At 38.1% G+C, this 18107-nt stretch overlaps 1 protein-coding gene across 16 annotated transcripts in view; it reads right to left on the bottom strand.

The window, feature by feature from the left end:
* Window positions 1-18107, bottom strand: part of NUMB (NUMB endocytic adaptor protein) — a 97455-nt gene that overhangs the window by 14536 nt on the left and 64812 nt on the right. For 10 of the 16 annotated variants that reach the window (XM_054825898.1, XM_054825896.1, XM_054825904.1 and 7 more), the window contains 2 exons: window positions 9240-9314; window positions 3942-4019 (listed from right to left, as the gene is read on the bottom strand). In XM_054825898.1, coding sequence (XP_054681873.1) covers window positions 3942-4019; window positions 9240-9314 — 153 coding nt within the window. The remainder of the gene's footprint in view (window positions 1-3941; window positions 4020-9239; window positions 9315-18107) is intronic. The other 6 variants (XM_054825912.1, XM_054825913.1, XM_054825906.1 and 3 more) reach the window with 2 other exon arrangements.

The raw sequence follows: 18107 nt of genomic DNA, 5'->3' as shown, positions 1-18107 counted from the left end.
CAGAGAAGGTTTAAAGTAAAACTGTCAGATTCTGGAACGCCTAACGGAAAGAGCATAACTCACAAAGGAAGATGTACTTAAATTTACAATCATACGTGTTAAAAAAATATTGCAGCATGTAAAAGTAACTTCTGATTTTTGGTCTTAAAAAGCAGTAAATATTGATACCCACAATATATAACCTGTATTTTCAATGCTCAGCTAGCTTCCATAGCCTAAAAGACCCTATTAATCCCAAAAAGAAATGGTTTGTAGAGGTCTGTTTCCTTGAACTATTTTAAAAAGGAGTACCAGTTTCTTCTAAGCCGTTAATAGTCTTAAAATCTTTATTTCAAGCAAATACAAACAATCAAGAGAAGACAATGCCTGCAGGTGACTGTTTGGTTTAGATTACCATCGTTAGAAACTGAGATACATGTCTTTCCCCAGCAAACAATAAAAACCTTGTTTCTGCAGAAATAGCAAACAGCTCCTGAAGTTCATATTAAACAAGCCAAGTTTAACTGAGCTGGGTACTTCATAAAGCAGCACTGATCTTTAGCAGAGCTACTCCTCACTTGCTATTTTACCAAATGAGGATTTAGAAATAGCTAAGACATGGAGCTTCATATTTCTCAGAATAAAATAAAAAGGCTAAAAGGCCACATAAGGTTCCTCATGCAAGATAACCAAATATGGGTTTGCTACACTAAGAGAAAAAGAAAACACACTTCTATCTCCCAATTCCTTCTAGATTTATGGTGGATGCAGCACTTAGAAGGGGTTAGTCCTTACAGTCTACGTCCCAAACCCACAGCTACTACTGTTGGGCAACATATGATTTTCTTATCTACTGAATCCTCAGCTCATCTGTGTCTACAAGTGATGTATAAAGGAACATACTTCTCCACATCAGTTTATACTGGCTATACAAATCAAAGTACTACTCTGTTATGGGCAGGATATTGCCACGTATATCGTGATTAGTAAGTAGATATGAGCGTTTGCACTCCTGGCACACACCGGACAAAGATCAGACCAGATGCAAGATACTGCATGGAAAGTGAACTCCAACGCAGAACCGCAGCTTTTGTAATAAAACCGGAAAGGTACAGGTGACTCCAAACAAAAGTATTTAAAGCAAATGGCAAATATCCACCGGAACAGTGTGGTCTTAAATGTTGCTACCAAGGGACTCATCTAGAAATCCATATCAGTGGCTTGTCTTCATATTCAAGAGATTTTGGATGACAGCACAGCTGGATGAGAGCCACGCATGGCACCGACTCCCAGGAGCCTGATTTGTCAGAGCTGAGTCAGCCTCGATAGAAACCTTGCTGCTCAGCACTTCTTAGGAGGTCAGTAATCTACTCCAATACGAGATTCGTTATCTGCACTAATTTCAGAGTCCTCAGAGGTCTCCAGGAGGGAGGGCAAGGCAGTTGTCCTAACAGACAATGAGGCCTGAAGACAAAGCAGGACCACTGCAGGTTGGGCATAAGGGAAATCTCTCCGACAGACAAGGGCATCCACTCCCCCCAAAAAAAAAGTAGACTAAATCCGAAATGTACATTTCCTAATCAGCAGTGCAGGTCATGACAATTTAACTGTTAGAAGTGATAGGAACATGGAGATAAGTACTAGCTATATTGTAAGCTGGAAAACAAAGCTTTAAGGATACCAGAGCAGAATTAAAGTTGCCCAATAATGCATTTTTAAAATACTTCTAAATTGTTTCTAGTCTTTCTGCTTATTTTATGCTGTCCTGGGACTTAAAAATCAGCTGTAAGATGTATCTGGAGCCTGAGGTATAAAAAAAGAAAATTTTTCATTTCAGACTCTGTATAAAACATTGCATGATGAGAAATGCACACAGTCGCTGGAAGCAAAATATGGGAAAGATCACCAAATCTGTACTACTATTCATTACAACAGAAAAGTTTTAGTTTTAAAATATGAAGAGCTGCCTAAAAAGGCAGTTGATTCGGTTACATTGCGTATGGTACACAAAATAAAACTGCAGAAGCCTACCCTGACGCTATCCACAGACTCATTTTTATTTAAAACTGAAAAGAGAGTATTTTCAATACTAAACAGTTGAATATTTCCAGACCCAAATCCATCAGATTTACCTTTTAGGGGGAGAAAATATGGACAGGGAAAGAAGCAAACCTGTCTAGACTGACTTTGAAAGCCAGTAGGGCATTTTAAGCAGCTCCGCAGTTTGGAATATTATATTAATCCCAAGGCAAGGCATCTGCAGAGAAATTATAGATGAGACAGCCAGAAGATATTAAGAGTTATTAGTATTTCTCAAATATTAATACAAGAACAGCTGTCCCTTTTTTTTGCATTTTTTTCCCTAGATTTGGCCTCCCGTTGCAGGCCAAGCTGTAATAAAGGCACTGCCATACTGACACTGTGGGGATACCTAAACACTATGGATTTACGTGGTTTCAGTGCTAACTAATCAAACTGCACAGGCTGAAACAGAAGTAGGTCCCTCTTTGGCAAAATATTATAATAAAATGCAAATCAAATCTACAAGGCTATGGCAAAGTACAGGACTTCATAAAAAAGCTACTAAGATGTAATAGGGAAGCTGGCATATTTAACAGATAAAAATCTGTCTCTGACCTTTTTAGTTAAGTGCTATGCAAAGCTCTGTCCTTCTACATCTTCACTTTCTTATGTATCCTAACATAAATTGATACCAGCAAGCAGAAAGAAATGCAACATACCTGATCAGGTTGAGGTGGGGGTTTTTCCGTTTGTTTTAAACAAATTGTAAGTAGCAGTTAGCATTTTCAATTGTAAAGCAAACGGCATGTTTACACTCCAACATTTGTAGATTCCGGCCCTTAAATTTTGTTAGTACGTAGGAATGATCTGATAAATCTGATAGATATCCCACCTATGGTATTTTGGCCCTTCACTATCACTACACTTTAGATGTGTGCTTTCCCAGATCATAGGAAGAAACCTGAATTGGGAAAACAGCTGTCCCTCTGTGACATGCAACATTATCTGAGTGAAAGGTGAAAACAAAGCAGCTGAAAAAAGAAGACTCTATTTACTCTCCAAGCAAAGCCAAAACAAATTTGTGACCAGAAAATAATCTGCTCCAAAAGATTTTTGTTTGTATGGAAGTTACAAACTTGTTACTTTCTACTTGAGCCAAGATTCATTTTATAACAAGATACTTCAGAAGCCATATCTTAGATTGTGAAAACTAAATTAATTTTTTTTTTAATAGGAATTTGAAACAGAGGTAGGGAAGAGATGAGAGGTAAAAGAGAGAGCACTTTCAGAGGTTTACAGGACCTCGTGGAGATGGAGACAGTACAGCACATTCTCAATAAGGACAAAGAGGTGCTTCCCTTCGCGTCTAAGTCACTGCACTCATGAAAACAATAGCAACGACAGAAACTAAATTTTTCAGTTATACAGTTGAATTGCAATTAAAACATAGTAGGCAAACGCCTGGTCTCATCTTCATTTACCTTTGAATTAGGACTGTGCTCAAAAAAGAAAGGTTTAAGAGGTAGTATGTGTAAGCACACTGCTTTCTCCCAATGCTAACGTTTGGGTCAACTCCTGGTGCCAGGCAGCCCATCATGAAGCATTCACCAGGCACAGACCCCAACTGCTCTGTAGATATTTGCCCAGGTGATGTAGGCTGGCAGAGGTTTAAGGGTTTAAAAGGACAATTCACAGTTTTTCAGGAAGATCGAATCACTTCAGAACACTGGATTTCCGATACTCTCCGTATGGATTTAAGCTTCTGTTTCAGATTGCTTTTTTAACCATATTCTTTGTTTGATCAACATATTTCCAAGTCTGTTTTAGAAGCAAATATTCTGAAACGGATTAGGGGACTCTCAACACCCTGATTTTATGGCAGTGCTATACCAGGGATGTAACTCCTTATAGTGCAAGCACAAACGAGGCATTAAACTTACTTTTCCAAAGAAGCCTTTGAAGAACTTCCTTTCCTGGAGGAACAGGGGGGACAAGTCGAGCGCTATTACTGTAGGTAGCTAAAATGTCCCAGGGTTTCAAACCAACAAGCACACACAAGAATAGGGTTTGGAGGGAAAGGAAGGGGGTTTTAGAGTTATCCATGAGAAGGTGCGACAGGCAAATGTGAAAATAATCCCATGAAAATGCAGATCAAAGGGCACGCACACAATTCTAACAAGCTACTGTCCTGAAATTGGTGGAAAGAAGAGAACCTCAGCCCCAATTTCATGCAAAGTGGTTACTTTATTTTCACTCTCCCTTGTTTAGTCCCTTTTAGTTAGGTTATAAACTAAACTTGGCAGCAGACATGGTGGTTAAACAATTAAAATACTGTACGGGCCCTTGTGAAATGCAAAGTTCTAACTCCAGAATTACAGTCAAGTTTGCTCTGTATTGATCAATCTTTCCCAAAGCAAATGCTTTATAAACTGGAGAAACACATATGGTTGTAATAAAGCAGGGTTAAACACTGCTTCATTTTATTCCATTTATTTGTTACTTTGCTTTACATGCTACTCTTAACACTTCACATCTTATGCAGTCTTCTCTGAACAGTGAGGAATTTCATCTTAGCTTGTGGTACAACTAAAACAGGAATGAGATCCCTTCCTCCTTCATTCTCTCTAAAGCCTTCCAAGGCTTTATACAGTATCTATACAAATACTAGATATTCCTTCTACAACTCTGAATCGACAGGCTGAACAAGACCCCTTTAAAGTCAGCTCAGACAGGGACAGACAGTTAGGCAAGTGCAAAGACACCAAGAGCTGCACTACAACTTCCTAAATTGCTTCAGCCTGAAAGTGATTGTACCGATTGCCAGATTCACATTACGAAAAAGGCAGCACATGGTTTTAAGCATATTTGCATGCAGTTTAGTTTACTGGCTTTATTTTCATACCAGACTGTGAAAAGAAAACTGCAAGATCTGAACCAGTTCTACTGAGAGAACACTTCACCAGGCCTGGTGCTCTGCGAGCACAGCCACACGCTGCTCCACACTTGAGGGAAGCTGGTATGAAGCGTCTCGCTGTTCCTGCTATCTTTCCAAATTGTTTCGCTCGTAAGGAAACTCTGATATAGCACTAACGGGGAGGAAGTGGAGAATTGCAGATGAGACAGAGAGCTGCTTTGTGACAGCCCCTGACCCCCAAATTAACACCCTGCAATCCCAACACATTGATCACCGATAACAATACTATATTAAAAATAGTATTACAAATATCCTGAGGCAGTGATTGATAAACAAGGTTATATTTAAAACAAAGCTATGGTTCTGACGCAAGCCAACAAAAGCCAGGAAACACAAAGTTAAGAAGGGAGTGTCAATCTCGACTTTGCATTTCCTGACTTCTGTTGCTGTGCGCCTCTCTGCCCGACGTTCTTCCACAGGGCTTTTTTACTGAGTATCTCTAACATATTTATGTCAACTCAGACACTGTATAAAGAACATCTCTAAGTTCAGTCAGCTGAAAAGCTTAACAATTTTTAGAGGCAGGAATGGTTATGTATTTGGACAGGATATGCAGAACACTAGGAGGGGAACTAATGGATTAATCACAGTGTTGTGTACATAATGAGAAGGGGTTGGATGCTGCTGCCAAGTTGAGCAATGACTATTGCATTATGCTAAATAACAGCTTTTTAAAGATAGCAAAAGCTAAAGAGATTCACCAGAAGCTACCTCATTTTTAGGTGATGGTTAATTTTGCTCTCAGCAAAATGCTTGTTAAGCAAGATTACTTTTTTTAATAAACTAGAAAAGGTTAATGGAAAAGGCATCATGCAAAATGGGTTTTAAACAACACTAAGTTAATGTAGTTTAGAGATAACTAACGCATGTTTTAAAACATTAAATTATGTCTCTTTACCTGCTAAAACAAGAACATATATTAAAACAAATGCATCATTTAAAACAAAAAGTTAGAAACCAATACTACACACTAAAGCTGATTTAAAATCAAAACATGACATGAGAGAATATACTTTTGTCTTTTACACTTACAGGGCCCTTATAAAGTTATTTTCCAGTTTGTGTTAAATATTTTAAATTCAGTGAGATGGTTCTGAAGAAATCATTTAATCCTTAGTGTTCAAATACAAGGATCCTACCAGATATGAAATGTCTACACAGTTAGTAATATATCTCTACTGAGGTAAAAATGTAAGCTACATTGGTAATAACCTACTAAGGGAAAAATGCAAGCTCCATTGGTAATATAAACCCATGATAATAATAGACTGACAGCTGAATACAGGGGTTTCTGATCTATTAATGAGATTGCAGTGCTATTTCATCAGACAGAAAATAGGGACATAAGTTTGTCTTCATTCATTCTAAACAATATTATAACCTGCACATTATAGTATTGTTGATGTGCAATTTCAGAGCTATAAAACTGTAACAACAGATCACAGTATGGATGTGGGATTCTCCAGCTAAAAGTGGCTTATTTTACTCAGTTGTCAATTAAACAATGCCTGAATAAAGTGCTCACCATCATCTAGTTTCAAGTTCTGCAAGATGCAGTGCTCAAAAACAATTACACCACATTAAATGAGCAGGTAATAAAAAAATCCTGAAAGGTTACTTCCCACAATAAAGAGACAGAGAGATTTCTTTGCATCTGCTCTTTCAAAAAGCAAAGCAGAAATTAAGCTATTCCTAAAACCACAATTAACACTGTTCTACATTCTTCTTGAGAAATCCCATAAAATGTTTTAAAATCTACTAGGCAACCCTAAAAAAGAAGAGACTTCAGTTCCCCAAATGAATTGCCAACTGTTGGAGGACAAGAATTAAGAGAAAAAATATATCTATTAAAATAAGTAAAGACAGAAGTTAATTTTTAGAAGCTACAAGATACAAGTATTCAACAAATCTGTCTAAGAGGAACAGAACTATTATTTATTAACTGGATTTATAAAACCTAAACATTACCTGCAAAGAAGACAGTAAAGATTAAAATAGGCCACATACATTTCAATGTAGTTTAACCATATGAAAAGTGAAGTCCAATTTCCCTTATGCTAGTCTTTCAGTTTGAGCACTGTAGCTCAAACTTGTAAATCTTTCAAGAGCAAGAGAAAGCCCATCAAAATAACCCAGTACTGTGAAAGCAAGAGAGTACCAAAAGAACAAACTGTTTTCTTATCACATTCCTTGCATGCTGCAACATCATCCAGTGTCTTGGCTTTTGCTAATTAAGAGAGCATATTGTACAGAAAAGAGCTTTCAGTAATAGTAGAGTCCTAAAGAAATGCCCCCAGTTTAAAACCTACATGCTGGGGGTGGGGGGCAGGGGTTGAATTGCAGTGAGCAGCTCCAAATGAACCTTGGATCTGATGGAGTCTAGCAACTAAAGCACACAAAGCGGTTTCAGTAATCTGAATCTTCCTCCTGGGGCCCAAAGAGAATTTCACCTCTGCTTCTCAACTTCCAACACTGACAAAGGAGACAATGCAAATTGCAATTGTAAGAGACATGTGCCTGTGTCTGATTTATATATAGACATCAAAAACTTCAAACAGCAGAAGAAATTAGAATTATCTGAAGAAAAATGTTGAATTTATGAGAACGGGTAAATTCATGCCATTCATAATTTTGAATAATGACATAGCACAGAATAGGAAAATGAAATTATTTACTGCCAGAGAATGCACTGTAAAAGTTGGATATCCAAGTCTGACATTTGAAATAGTAATTCAGGTGATCAAGAATCACAATCTTGGAATTATTCAGATTCCAGAAGAAACTGGGTGCTATCCTGTTACTGTCTCATGACAGCACAGATACACTAAACTGGCTTGCGGGCTTAAAGTTTATGAAAAAACTGGAGAATAAATACTTCACAGCATAGCTCCCCAGAGAAGAGAATTAGAGAAGTTGCATAAAGTAGATACTGCAAGGTTATTTGGTGTGCTAATAGAAAGTATTCTGATAGAACAAAAACCAGAATGAAACAAAAACGGATGCAATTCATTATGTGGTCAGTACTTGCACTTTTAGCTACGTAAACTAAATCCATAGAACAAAGAAACTAATTTATATTTTGTGTGGCCCTTTTTAATAAAAATCAATCACCAATCACTGTTGGACTGAATGGGAACAGATGGGATGCAGCTTTTGCTATACATTAGCCTAGAGAGAAAAGAATGAAAAGACTTGATTTTAATCAGAGCCCTAAACCAATTCAGAAACTTCACAGCACAACAGAAGGAAGAAAAGATAGCCTATCACACTCTGTTGTGTGCTAGGAAGAAGGGAAGAACAGGTTTAGTTGGAAGCCATTTGAGCTCTCACATTTGGTGACGGGGAAAAAAAAAGAGACGTCCAGTAGCAGATATTTTAAGTTAGCAAAGGTGCAATGGAAGTGTTTGATGTACTTTCAGTAATTTTGTTGAGCTACAAGGATACAAGAGTTTCTTCTACCAAAGGCATCGCTGAAGAACATATATAGCTAAGACACATAAGAGAAGTGATGAAAAGGATTGCAGTTCTCTACCTCCATTCAGACTTCAAATTTGAATGTCCTTTCTCCTGTTCTCCTCAATGCTGTTTTAGCCTCAGTTCCTTGATAGACTATCACTGCCTTTCTGGAGTTTGCAATTTCCTCAGGAGTTTGTGATACTACTACTGCAGGAAAGAGATGACAAGACCTCTTCAAATGGCCACAGAAATACAAAGAGCTTTGAACGAGTGCCATTTACACAAGCAAACGTTCACAGAAGCCAAACAAAGAGCAGCCCACTTCATGACATATCAGAATTAGGCAGCCTTCAGGCCACTTTGAGCAGATGCAAGCCAGATTATTTCATGCGTGACTACAATGTTGCAGTGCATTAGAAAAAAGCAGCCTAAATCAAGTAATATTTTGTATAATGGTGAATTAAGTCACTATTAAAGTGGCAGGCAACAGAGGGAGAGAGAGGGAGAGGAAAAGAGAGAGGGAGAAAGAACTGTTAAAAAACAACGGTTGAAGTCCCAACTTAGTCTCAAAGGTCACAGAGGATATTTTACACATATGTTTTGCAAAGACTTTCTGCAAGTAGAAAGAACAGTTGTAACTCTCTCCTTCTCATCATCAGATTAGCACATCCCCCTAACCACCGGCCAACTGTTCTCCTAACATGGGTCAAAAGTTCAGTCTTTAGCTGGGGCACTGCTGCCCAACCGACCTTTTCCAGCAACGCTCACAGCCCCAAAGCCAACTTTTGCACGAAACAAATATACATACAGATTTCAGTCTCTTCACAGCATCTTCACAGATATGCATTCCTCTGGATTCATCCACTTCGACATGCCCCAAGTACTGCAGGAAAGAGAGTAGGGGGAGAAAAGCTTAATAGTTGCACCTGAAACTCCCTGGGTTTAAAAATCCAATCTCTGAATTCATCTCAGTACAGCTGAGATGACAGACATTGGCAGCACTTTGCGAGCCTTCTTTTCAGACCCGTATTTGGAGGTTTGTCTTTGTATTTATATGGGGCACCAGCACCAGTAGAAAAACATAATACATCTAGAAATGCTGAGGGAAAGACAGTCTTTCCTTACTCACAGGGAAAAAACTAAACTGAACTGCATTTCCCTGCTTATTCAGCATGATCTTTAGTCACTTTTTTTTTCCACTAGCATAGTGTGAAAACCTTAAGTCAATATAGAGATGATTGTGAATAAATTATTTTTAATAATGATAAATAAATTTAGTAGCGAAAACTGAATTATACTACACAGTAAGATAACCAAATATATTTGAATGTTCACGTCCAAACTCAAGACATTTCAATACTGCAAACCGAAAACATCCTTTTTTTTTTTTTCTCTTTTCCCCCCTTTTTTAAAAATTGTAAACCAAAATTGTTTATCTTCATTACAACACCAGGCTCTTATGTGGACACTGAAACATTCACCATTCTCACAAAAAGTTTTAAAAAATATCAGTTTTCTGTATACTCATCAAGCACTACTTAAAAAAAAAAAAAAAACAAAACCCAAAAAAAAACCCCAACAGCAAAACAACGGTGAATAGAAACTGCAAGTTTCAAAGCTTTTAAATTAATAACCCAGAATAATATTTGCCTATTGAGAAAGCAATTTCAAGAAATACATCAGAGCGTAGTGCTCAGGGTACTCTGGATAGTTTCATTTTACATTCTGGGGTGGTGGAAAAAAGCTCTAAGTTTTCAATTTCTCCCTATCCTTTCTTATCATAGTTCTTTTAGATAGGAGAAGGAAATGCTCTCTCAGAAACATTCATATTCTTATTCAAAGTTCTTAACTCTTAAAGAAAACCATAGAAACTATTAAATAAAAGCTTTCTGAAGTTTTGTAATAAGAGGTATAGGTCAAAGAAACCCCAATTTATGTGGCATTGTAAGAATTGTATGCAATTCAGCATTTATATTCTAGACTAGCTAGAGAGTGAATACATGGTTTTAAAATATCAGAATCAATACTTGTTCACTTAATGCAGTGGTAAACCTAGGTTTAATAATCCATTGAGAAGTTGCACTCCATCACAGAATATTCTGACATGAGTTATCAGAAATCTCCCAGGTTTTGTTTCATTAATTAGCATACCATACTTAACTAGATGGACAAAAAAAGATTTCACTCTTTAGTACCATATTGCTGCACTCTATCAGAATAACATAATAGATTTAACTTAAATGGACAAACTCAGACTGTTTTAAATATTTAAGAGAAATTTGGAAGTTGAAGGCTTTTTCATGCAAGGCAAGATGTTCCAGAAGAGGAGAGTCTACGTATCATCCTACGTATCATGAAACTGCTGAAAGATTTAAAAGATCTTCAGCGATAGAGGGCTTTAACATTAAATCTCACTATGTGGCATTTTTAAAACAGAGTAAATCTGGACGGAACAATTCTGCAAGAATTTCATTTAAACCAGTCCTCGCAGCTGGAGAACAGCTTGAAAAATAAATTGCATAGAAACTACAAGGTAAATAAAAGAGATATGACACTTTAGAGCTTTTTCAAAATGAGCTCTGTGAGGCTGAAGTCTTATAATTAAATGCTAGAGCTGCCAAAACAGCAACTGTACTCCCTCAGCTGCGCTTGCCGAACACTTGCGCAAGATACTCATCTCTCCAGAACACACGCTAACTAGAAAATTTGAATCCTAAAAATACACAAACAGCAACAACTAAAGATGCATTTACTGTGTGTCTGGAAGTATATATTTATATCAACAGCTATTGTAGATGGATCTTCGGTTCTGCTGTGACTCCTCTGGAAATTCCAGAGACGCAGAAATTCTGTAGATGTGCATATTTGTATGGGAAAGTTTTGGGTTTAGTAACTTAAGAAAGTTTGTCAACTTCTCTTTAAAAAGGGAGGGATATAGACAGAAACAAAGCTGAGGTTTAGAGAAGACAGGAAAAAAAAAAAGATACATGCATGGAATGAGCCATCTAGTTTGCATGACCAATAAGTAAAGTATCATACAAAGAGAGGACAACTTTCAGATTTTCTGAGTTATCTGCAGATCTCATTTACCCCAGTGTAGGCAAAATATTTCCAACTGAAGATCCAAACCATTCAGTCCCTGTACTTGGCAACCTGCCTTTTGCTTGGAAAAGGGAGAAACAGAGCAGGGTAAATATTGCCTCATGTCACACTCCAAAACAGACAACCATTTTCCCGTGTTGCCAAACCTCTATTCAAGTCCCATGCTCCAACTTTCAGCAATCAGTCATGCCACTGCTGCTAGAGACAGCAAGTTTAGCTGCAGTTTTCAATACTACTTCCACTCCAGTGAATGGGGACATTATTGCACATATCAAGTGCATCTACCCACACCAAAAGGGTACAATCCACAGACCTCATTGAGCATCAATCAATTCTGAATTATAAAAGAAATCACACTGCCACACAATACTTCTTTATGATATAGAGGACAAAAGGTGCTTTGTTTGCACTTACACTTTACACTTTAAGTCCTTCATCAAAAAACCCTTGTTCTTTCCATTGCACCATTTTTGCAGAAGCCAGAAGCTCATCACTATCAGTACCAGTGGCCTTCTACAGTTTACAGGCAGTTTCAAAATTCTTCCAGGTTGGTTTTCTGGGGTAGGGTGGTGGTTTAATTCCTTATAGATACCAATATATGTTTAAGTTTCTTTCTTGTAAAAATAACTTTCAACTGTATAATCAAACACTGTGGTCCTCTTTTTTTAGACAAGTCTCCCTTAAGCAGCAGGTCCCCTTCCAAGTCTTCAAACTTATTTCTAAAAACTTTCTTCACCCAGCAGGCTGAGAGTATTTAACCAATGCTGCAATAGTTATCTGAATTTTAATGGGTAGTAATCAAAGACATAAATATTTCTTCAAGAAACTTGGCAAAAAGCTCTGATACATACTGAGACCTTTTCTAGTACCCTTATATTTTAATCAGAAGTGTTGAATTGTAATTATATCACTACCTAATCTTAGATTTGAAATATTAGCTCAACTTATTAGTGCAACAAAATTTTATGAATGACATGTCAAAATTTAATAGAAAAAGAAAATACAGCTGGTACTTAGATTAAGACATGGTCTGCTCCTTACAGCCTGAAAGGGAACTTAAACACCAGACTTCAGGACTTAACAAAAATAAACCATCCCCAAAATCTGTTGTCCTGCCACAGGAAAGAGACTGCATGGAAACCACTTTAAAAAGCAGATACGCAAATCCCACAGTTCTATACACAATCTTTCAGGATCTCTGAAAGGAACTTCCCTTTCAAACTGAAGGAAAAGAAACATACGGTGAAGTGCCTGGGCAGCAACTCATCCTAGATAAGTAAAATCTCATGCAAATCCATCATGGCGCATTACCATAAACACATTCAAGGACTGGGACACATAATTACTGGCTGCACAAAATTGATGTGAACTGCATAAGTCATACCATGGTGGCTGATTACTTTGCAGAACAGTAAGGAAGGGGGTACCCCGCGCATATTTACAAAGAGCATGCCTTGTCACAAGGATCACTGTGGCCAGCATTCCTGGAGAAGGCAAGCAATTTTCCATCATGAAAGTGCACATAGTAGGAATGCAGTATTAATATTGAATGCATTCCTACTTAATTTCCATAGCAACCAATGAATGATAGTCATGACATCAGCAATTCTCAGCCATAAGATCTTCTGTAAGAGATTTAATCATTATACCAGAAATTAACCACCAATGTTTTTGCAGAAAGCTAAAATCCTTGTATTCACATACAAAGTAACATAAAATAAAAGCTCCAATCCAAATAAAATACTTTCAGGGGCTGTTGGAAAACCCTTAACCCAAACATTTTAAAATACAAGTATTGCTTATTTTAACATTTTCAGAAAAAAAAAAAAAGAGATGATGGTACAGCAAGTAATAAAAAAAACCCACAAAAAACCTTTCCCTCTTCATCTCTGGGCTTTGTGTTCTCTTTCACAGATGGTGGTGTTTGGTATCAATCTCAAGTCAAACACAGGAACAAGTTAAACTGGCATGTAGCAAAATGCCCTTAAAACTTGGAAAGTGCTTGAGAAACTTTATTCTTTTTCAACATTTTAAACTTTTTCTAACTTCATCTAAAAATTAACAACTTAAGTTACCATATCAAGTGGTTTTGCTGAAGCTGTCCTACTGCCTTCCCCCAAATATACCCTACTGAAATTGCTCCTAAGAGAACATCAAGGGCTGATGTACCAGGTCAGAAACATTGACTGCTCTCAACATGGATCGAGAGCAGCTGTGAGGAGAAGGACTTGAGAGTGTTGGTGGACGAGAAGCTCAACATCAGCTGGCAATGTGCGCTTGCAGCCCAGAAAGCCAGCTGTATCCTGGGCTGCATCAAAAGAAGCGTGACCAGCAGGTTGAGGGAGGTGATTCTGCCCCTCTACTCCACTCTTGTGAGACCCCACCTGGAGTACTGTGTCCAGCTCTGGGGGCCCCAGCATAAGAAGGGCATTGAGCTGTTGGAGCGAGTCCAGAGGAGGGCCACGAAGCTGATCAGAGGGCTGGAGCACCTCTCCTATGAAGATAGGCTGAGAGAGTTGGGGTTGTTCAGCCTGGAAAAGAAAAGGCTCCAGGGAGGCCTTATAGCAACCTTCCAGTACCTGAAGGGGGCCTACAGGAAAGCTGGGGAGGAACTGTTTACAAGGGCATGGAGTGACAGGACAAGGGGTAGATTTAGATTAGATATTAGGAAGAAGTTCTTTAGTGTAGGGTGGTGAGACACTGGAAAAGGTTGCCCAGAGAAGCTGTGGATGCCCCCTCCCTGGAACTGTTTAAGGCCAGGTTGGATGGGGCTTTGGGCAACCTGGTCTAGTGGAGGGTGGCCCTGCCCATGGCAGGGGGGTTGGAACTAGATGATCTTTGAAGTCCCTTCCAACCCAAACCATTCTATGATTATATGACTGCTGGTCAGAAACAAAACAGATCTACCATCCGTGTCCTAGTACAAGAAATAATGCCCTGATCACTGTTCTTTGTTTTAATTTCTTTCACAAATGCTTGGCTGACTCAGTTTTCAAAATTTCAAAGTTCAACAATAATAGCTGGCAAAAAAAAAAAAAATCCTTCAAGAGAATGCCTTCCACCTGGACAACTCACTCGACCCAGTTTTGTTTGTTCAAGCCTGTTAATATGCTATTACAGACTCTCTTCCAAACAGACGCAGCTACACAAATCATTGAAGTTCCCTCTGCATCAGCAGATGTTCACATGCACTGTTTTATTTGCAATAACAGATTAAGTTCTTCAGATTACATTTGAAACTAGATGGATGCAGGAAATGAGCTTACTCTAAGTCTTGGCCAAGGTGTCCTGTGCTAGGGAACTAGCTGCCATAGAGAAAAGCACACCACCATTTCCTTGGTATTTTTTCTAGAGGCAGCAATATTCCTCTTTCTTCCTCTTTGTAAGTACTATTCTCTCTACAAATGGGGTATTATTTGTAACAGTAAGACTGACTACTTGGAATCTGCATATGTAAATACGCTTCTGGAACTGGTATTGCTCAAGAATTAAAGCCTGAGCTCCACAGTTTCACAGTGAAATGCTGTCTTGCAACTAGACATAAGCTTAATTCCAGAAAGCCTGGATACTTCGTAAAGCTGAGGTACTTTTCCACAGACTTCTGTAAGACTTACATCCCCATGTTCAATACTTTGTTTCTCTTCTCTCACACCAATGTTCCTGCTTTTTTAATTCATTGGTTTGAAACAGATGTTTGCTTATACACAGCTGTAGAAGCACAGCCAACAGAAACTCCATGATTAAGCATCAAACAACAAACTAAGCTTAATTCTGCTTAGTCAAAGCTACAGGTTAGTTACAATGCTACACATGTCCTTAGGGTCCAACTTCTTCCACTTCCCTAAGTCATCAGAAATGAAAATATCTCATCAACCTGTTAACGCTCCCCCACCCCCAACAGGAGCTGTAACAGCCTATGATGGCTCAATGTCTCTGAATAGTGTGGGTCAAAAGAATCTAACTCTAAAAACAAAGCAGCATCTATACCAGTAGTTCTCCATGTCTCTTCACATCACACCCACTAAAGAGCCACACTGTGCGTTTCACTCACTGGTTCTCCTATCATATTTCTCAGTGTGAACAGAAACAATACTGTGAGAGAACAACAAACATTTCCCATTAGGACTTTTGAAGATGAAGTAGCAAAGCTCAATACAGGATACACAAATGCTATATTCTTCATATTCTCACAAATCCCTAAAATGAGGCAGAGCAGGAACTCAGGAGGTTATGTAGGACACCACTTGCCTCAAGGCAGGATCTACTTCCACATCTACATCAGAGAAGTCAGCCCTGAAGTATTATGACATTTCTGTAACTGGAGATCAATAGGGTAGACCTTCTACCCTGCAGCTTACGTGCCTCACTGTTAGAAAGGGAGGTTGTTTTTTTTTGCTGAGGAGTTGTTGTTAATGCCTATCCTAAATTTCCCTTGATGACGCTTAAACCTACTATTTCTCCCAGTCCCACCCTGGGTGCAATTCCCACCTTTCCAGGAATTCAGCATTAGTAAATAAATCTAAAATTTTAAGGGAAAGGGAAAGGGAAGAAAATCAAGTGTTGATAGCACAAAGTTTTATAAACACAACTGCACAGGTGCAGGCTGTACCTTTTCTTCAAGTCCTGCAAAAAAATTCAGTTTCCATTTATGACACTGGAAATCTCCTAATTTCAAAAAACAAAACCCAGAATTAAAAAGCATAACCCAATGAAAAATGTTTGATTTACAACACCTAATTACATTTAAAAGAAATATGTCTGTAAGGACATCCAAACCATTGTTATGGCTCTAAACATTAATAGTCATATCTTTAAAACAATTTGAAGTTTACTAAACAATTTCAGAATTTGACCTTGGACACAGACAGGAGGGTTTTAAAATTGAGTAAGAAGCTAAAACTTCTTATTTGCAAGGCTATTCAAACAAAACTAAGGGTTGGACACAAGCATGAAAAGTTTAAAGATTAGGGATTGCATTACATTCCTTTTAATCATGACAAAAACGCATAGGAATATATTTGAGGCAAGTCTCACACCTTCTGTTATAATCAGCATTATTTTATAATTATCTATCTTCAAGCTTTTTTCCTGTGATCTTAAATGCTGCAGGACTTTAAAAACGTACCTTTGCTTGCTGCTGGGTTAGCATCAATAGAAATGGTTATTGTTCATTGCTAACATCAAGTCATGCCTTAAGAGGTAGGGATTTGTAGTGTTTAATGTGTAAGGCTGCGCAACATTTCAGAAATCAGCAGATTTGTCACATTAACTTCTTAACAATACTTAACATAGTTTCCAAAGACTATTCAAGCATCTCAAGCTTTCACAGACAAAAATATCACATGCCTAACTTAAAGGCACTTCAGCACCAACATGCTTGCAAACTCTTTCACAGCTACTATTACTTCAAACTAGAAGGGCATTTAAGACCTAACACGAAAGCCAGTTACCCGCGCTGACTACCAGTCTTTCTGACCTCAAGGAACAGAATAGCATGCAAGCTGTATTTATAAACTGATTAAAAATAAGTTATTTTTCATATCAGATTTATAAATTAGACATTAAGCAATAAAGTTTAATATCTCAAAACTAAAGAGGACAACTGGGCAGGTACTAGTTGTGTAAGAGCACACAGCAAAGTGACAGAAATGGTCTGTGTGCTGCTGCTGGTGGTTTCAGCAGGGCCACATATGGCCTAACGACATAACACACTGCCGGGTCACAGGGCTGAGAACAGACACCCACAGGTCCCGGTTAGGATACTCTACATGACTCAGCGCAAGTTGTTCCCTTTTCTTCTGACTCTGCTTAAATACAGAGCAATATGGTGTCCTCCGAACATCTCCCACCAAAGCAAGAGCTAGACAGGAAACAGTTGAAGTAAATTCTTTTATATGTTAATGTACAACTGCATCCATACAATTTTTATTTGTCTACACACAGGAATCAAGATTCAGTGCAAAAGGCTAATTCAAATGATACCAGGCACTCAGCAGCAAATCCTGGGCTTCACATTCAAAAATACAAATGTGGTTTGTTACTCTTCCACATAGACTTATTTCACTGAAATCTTATGGAATAAAGTAGGAAAGTAAAGTAGCAGGCTACAGGCAATAGTAGCCTTAGATGCATTAAGGCCAAAGGAACTGACCACCAAAAAAATGAAAGTGACAGAATAAAACTAATTAAATTAATCCAAGATATATGTGACTTGTATCTTATAGAACCACGAGTAGGAATCAGTTGTTAACATTCTGTTTAACACATCCGGTTAGCTAGAACCACCAAGAACTTGCAAATGTTTGGTTTGTTTAGTTCTGTTAAGTAGAGGGAAATGATCTAATTTTTCTAATATAAATTTCACAGGCCAGTTACTCTAAAGTGCATTTGTATGAATAAAAACTACTTACCCAGAGGGACATTCAAAAAGGCATTTCAGACAAAAGAAGCCCTAGTGTCAAATATTTTAGTCATTAAAACATAGAACAGCTGCGTGATCTCAGTGAGGTAGCGTCTGGAGCAAGAAAGCAAGTTTGAAAATGTGTATGTCAATGAACTTCAGTTTTTTGCAATT

The sequence above is a fragment of the Grus americana genome, chromosome 5 (assembly GCF_028858705.1).
Source record: "Grus americana isolate bGruAme1 chromosome 5, bGruAme1.mat, whole genome shotgun sequence".
NCBI lineage: Eukaryota > Metazoa > Chordata > Aves > Gruiformes > Gruidae > Grus > Grus americana.
The sequence above is the reverse complement of the archived record's forward strand: the minus strand, read 5'-3'. Positions and strand labels throughout refer to the sequence as shown.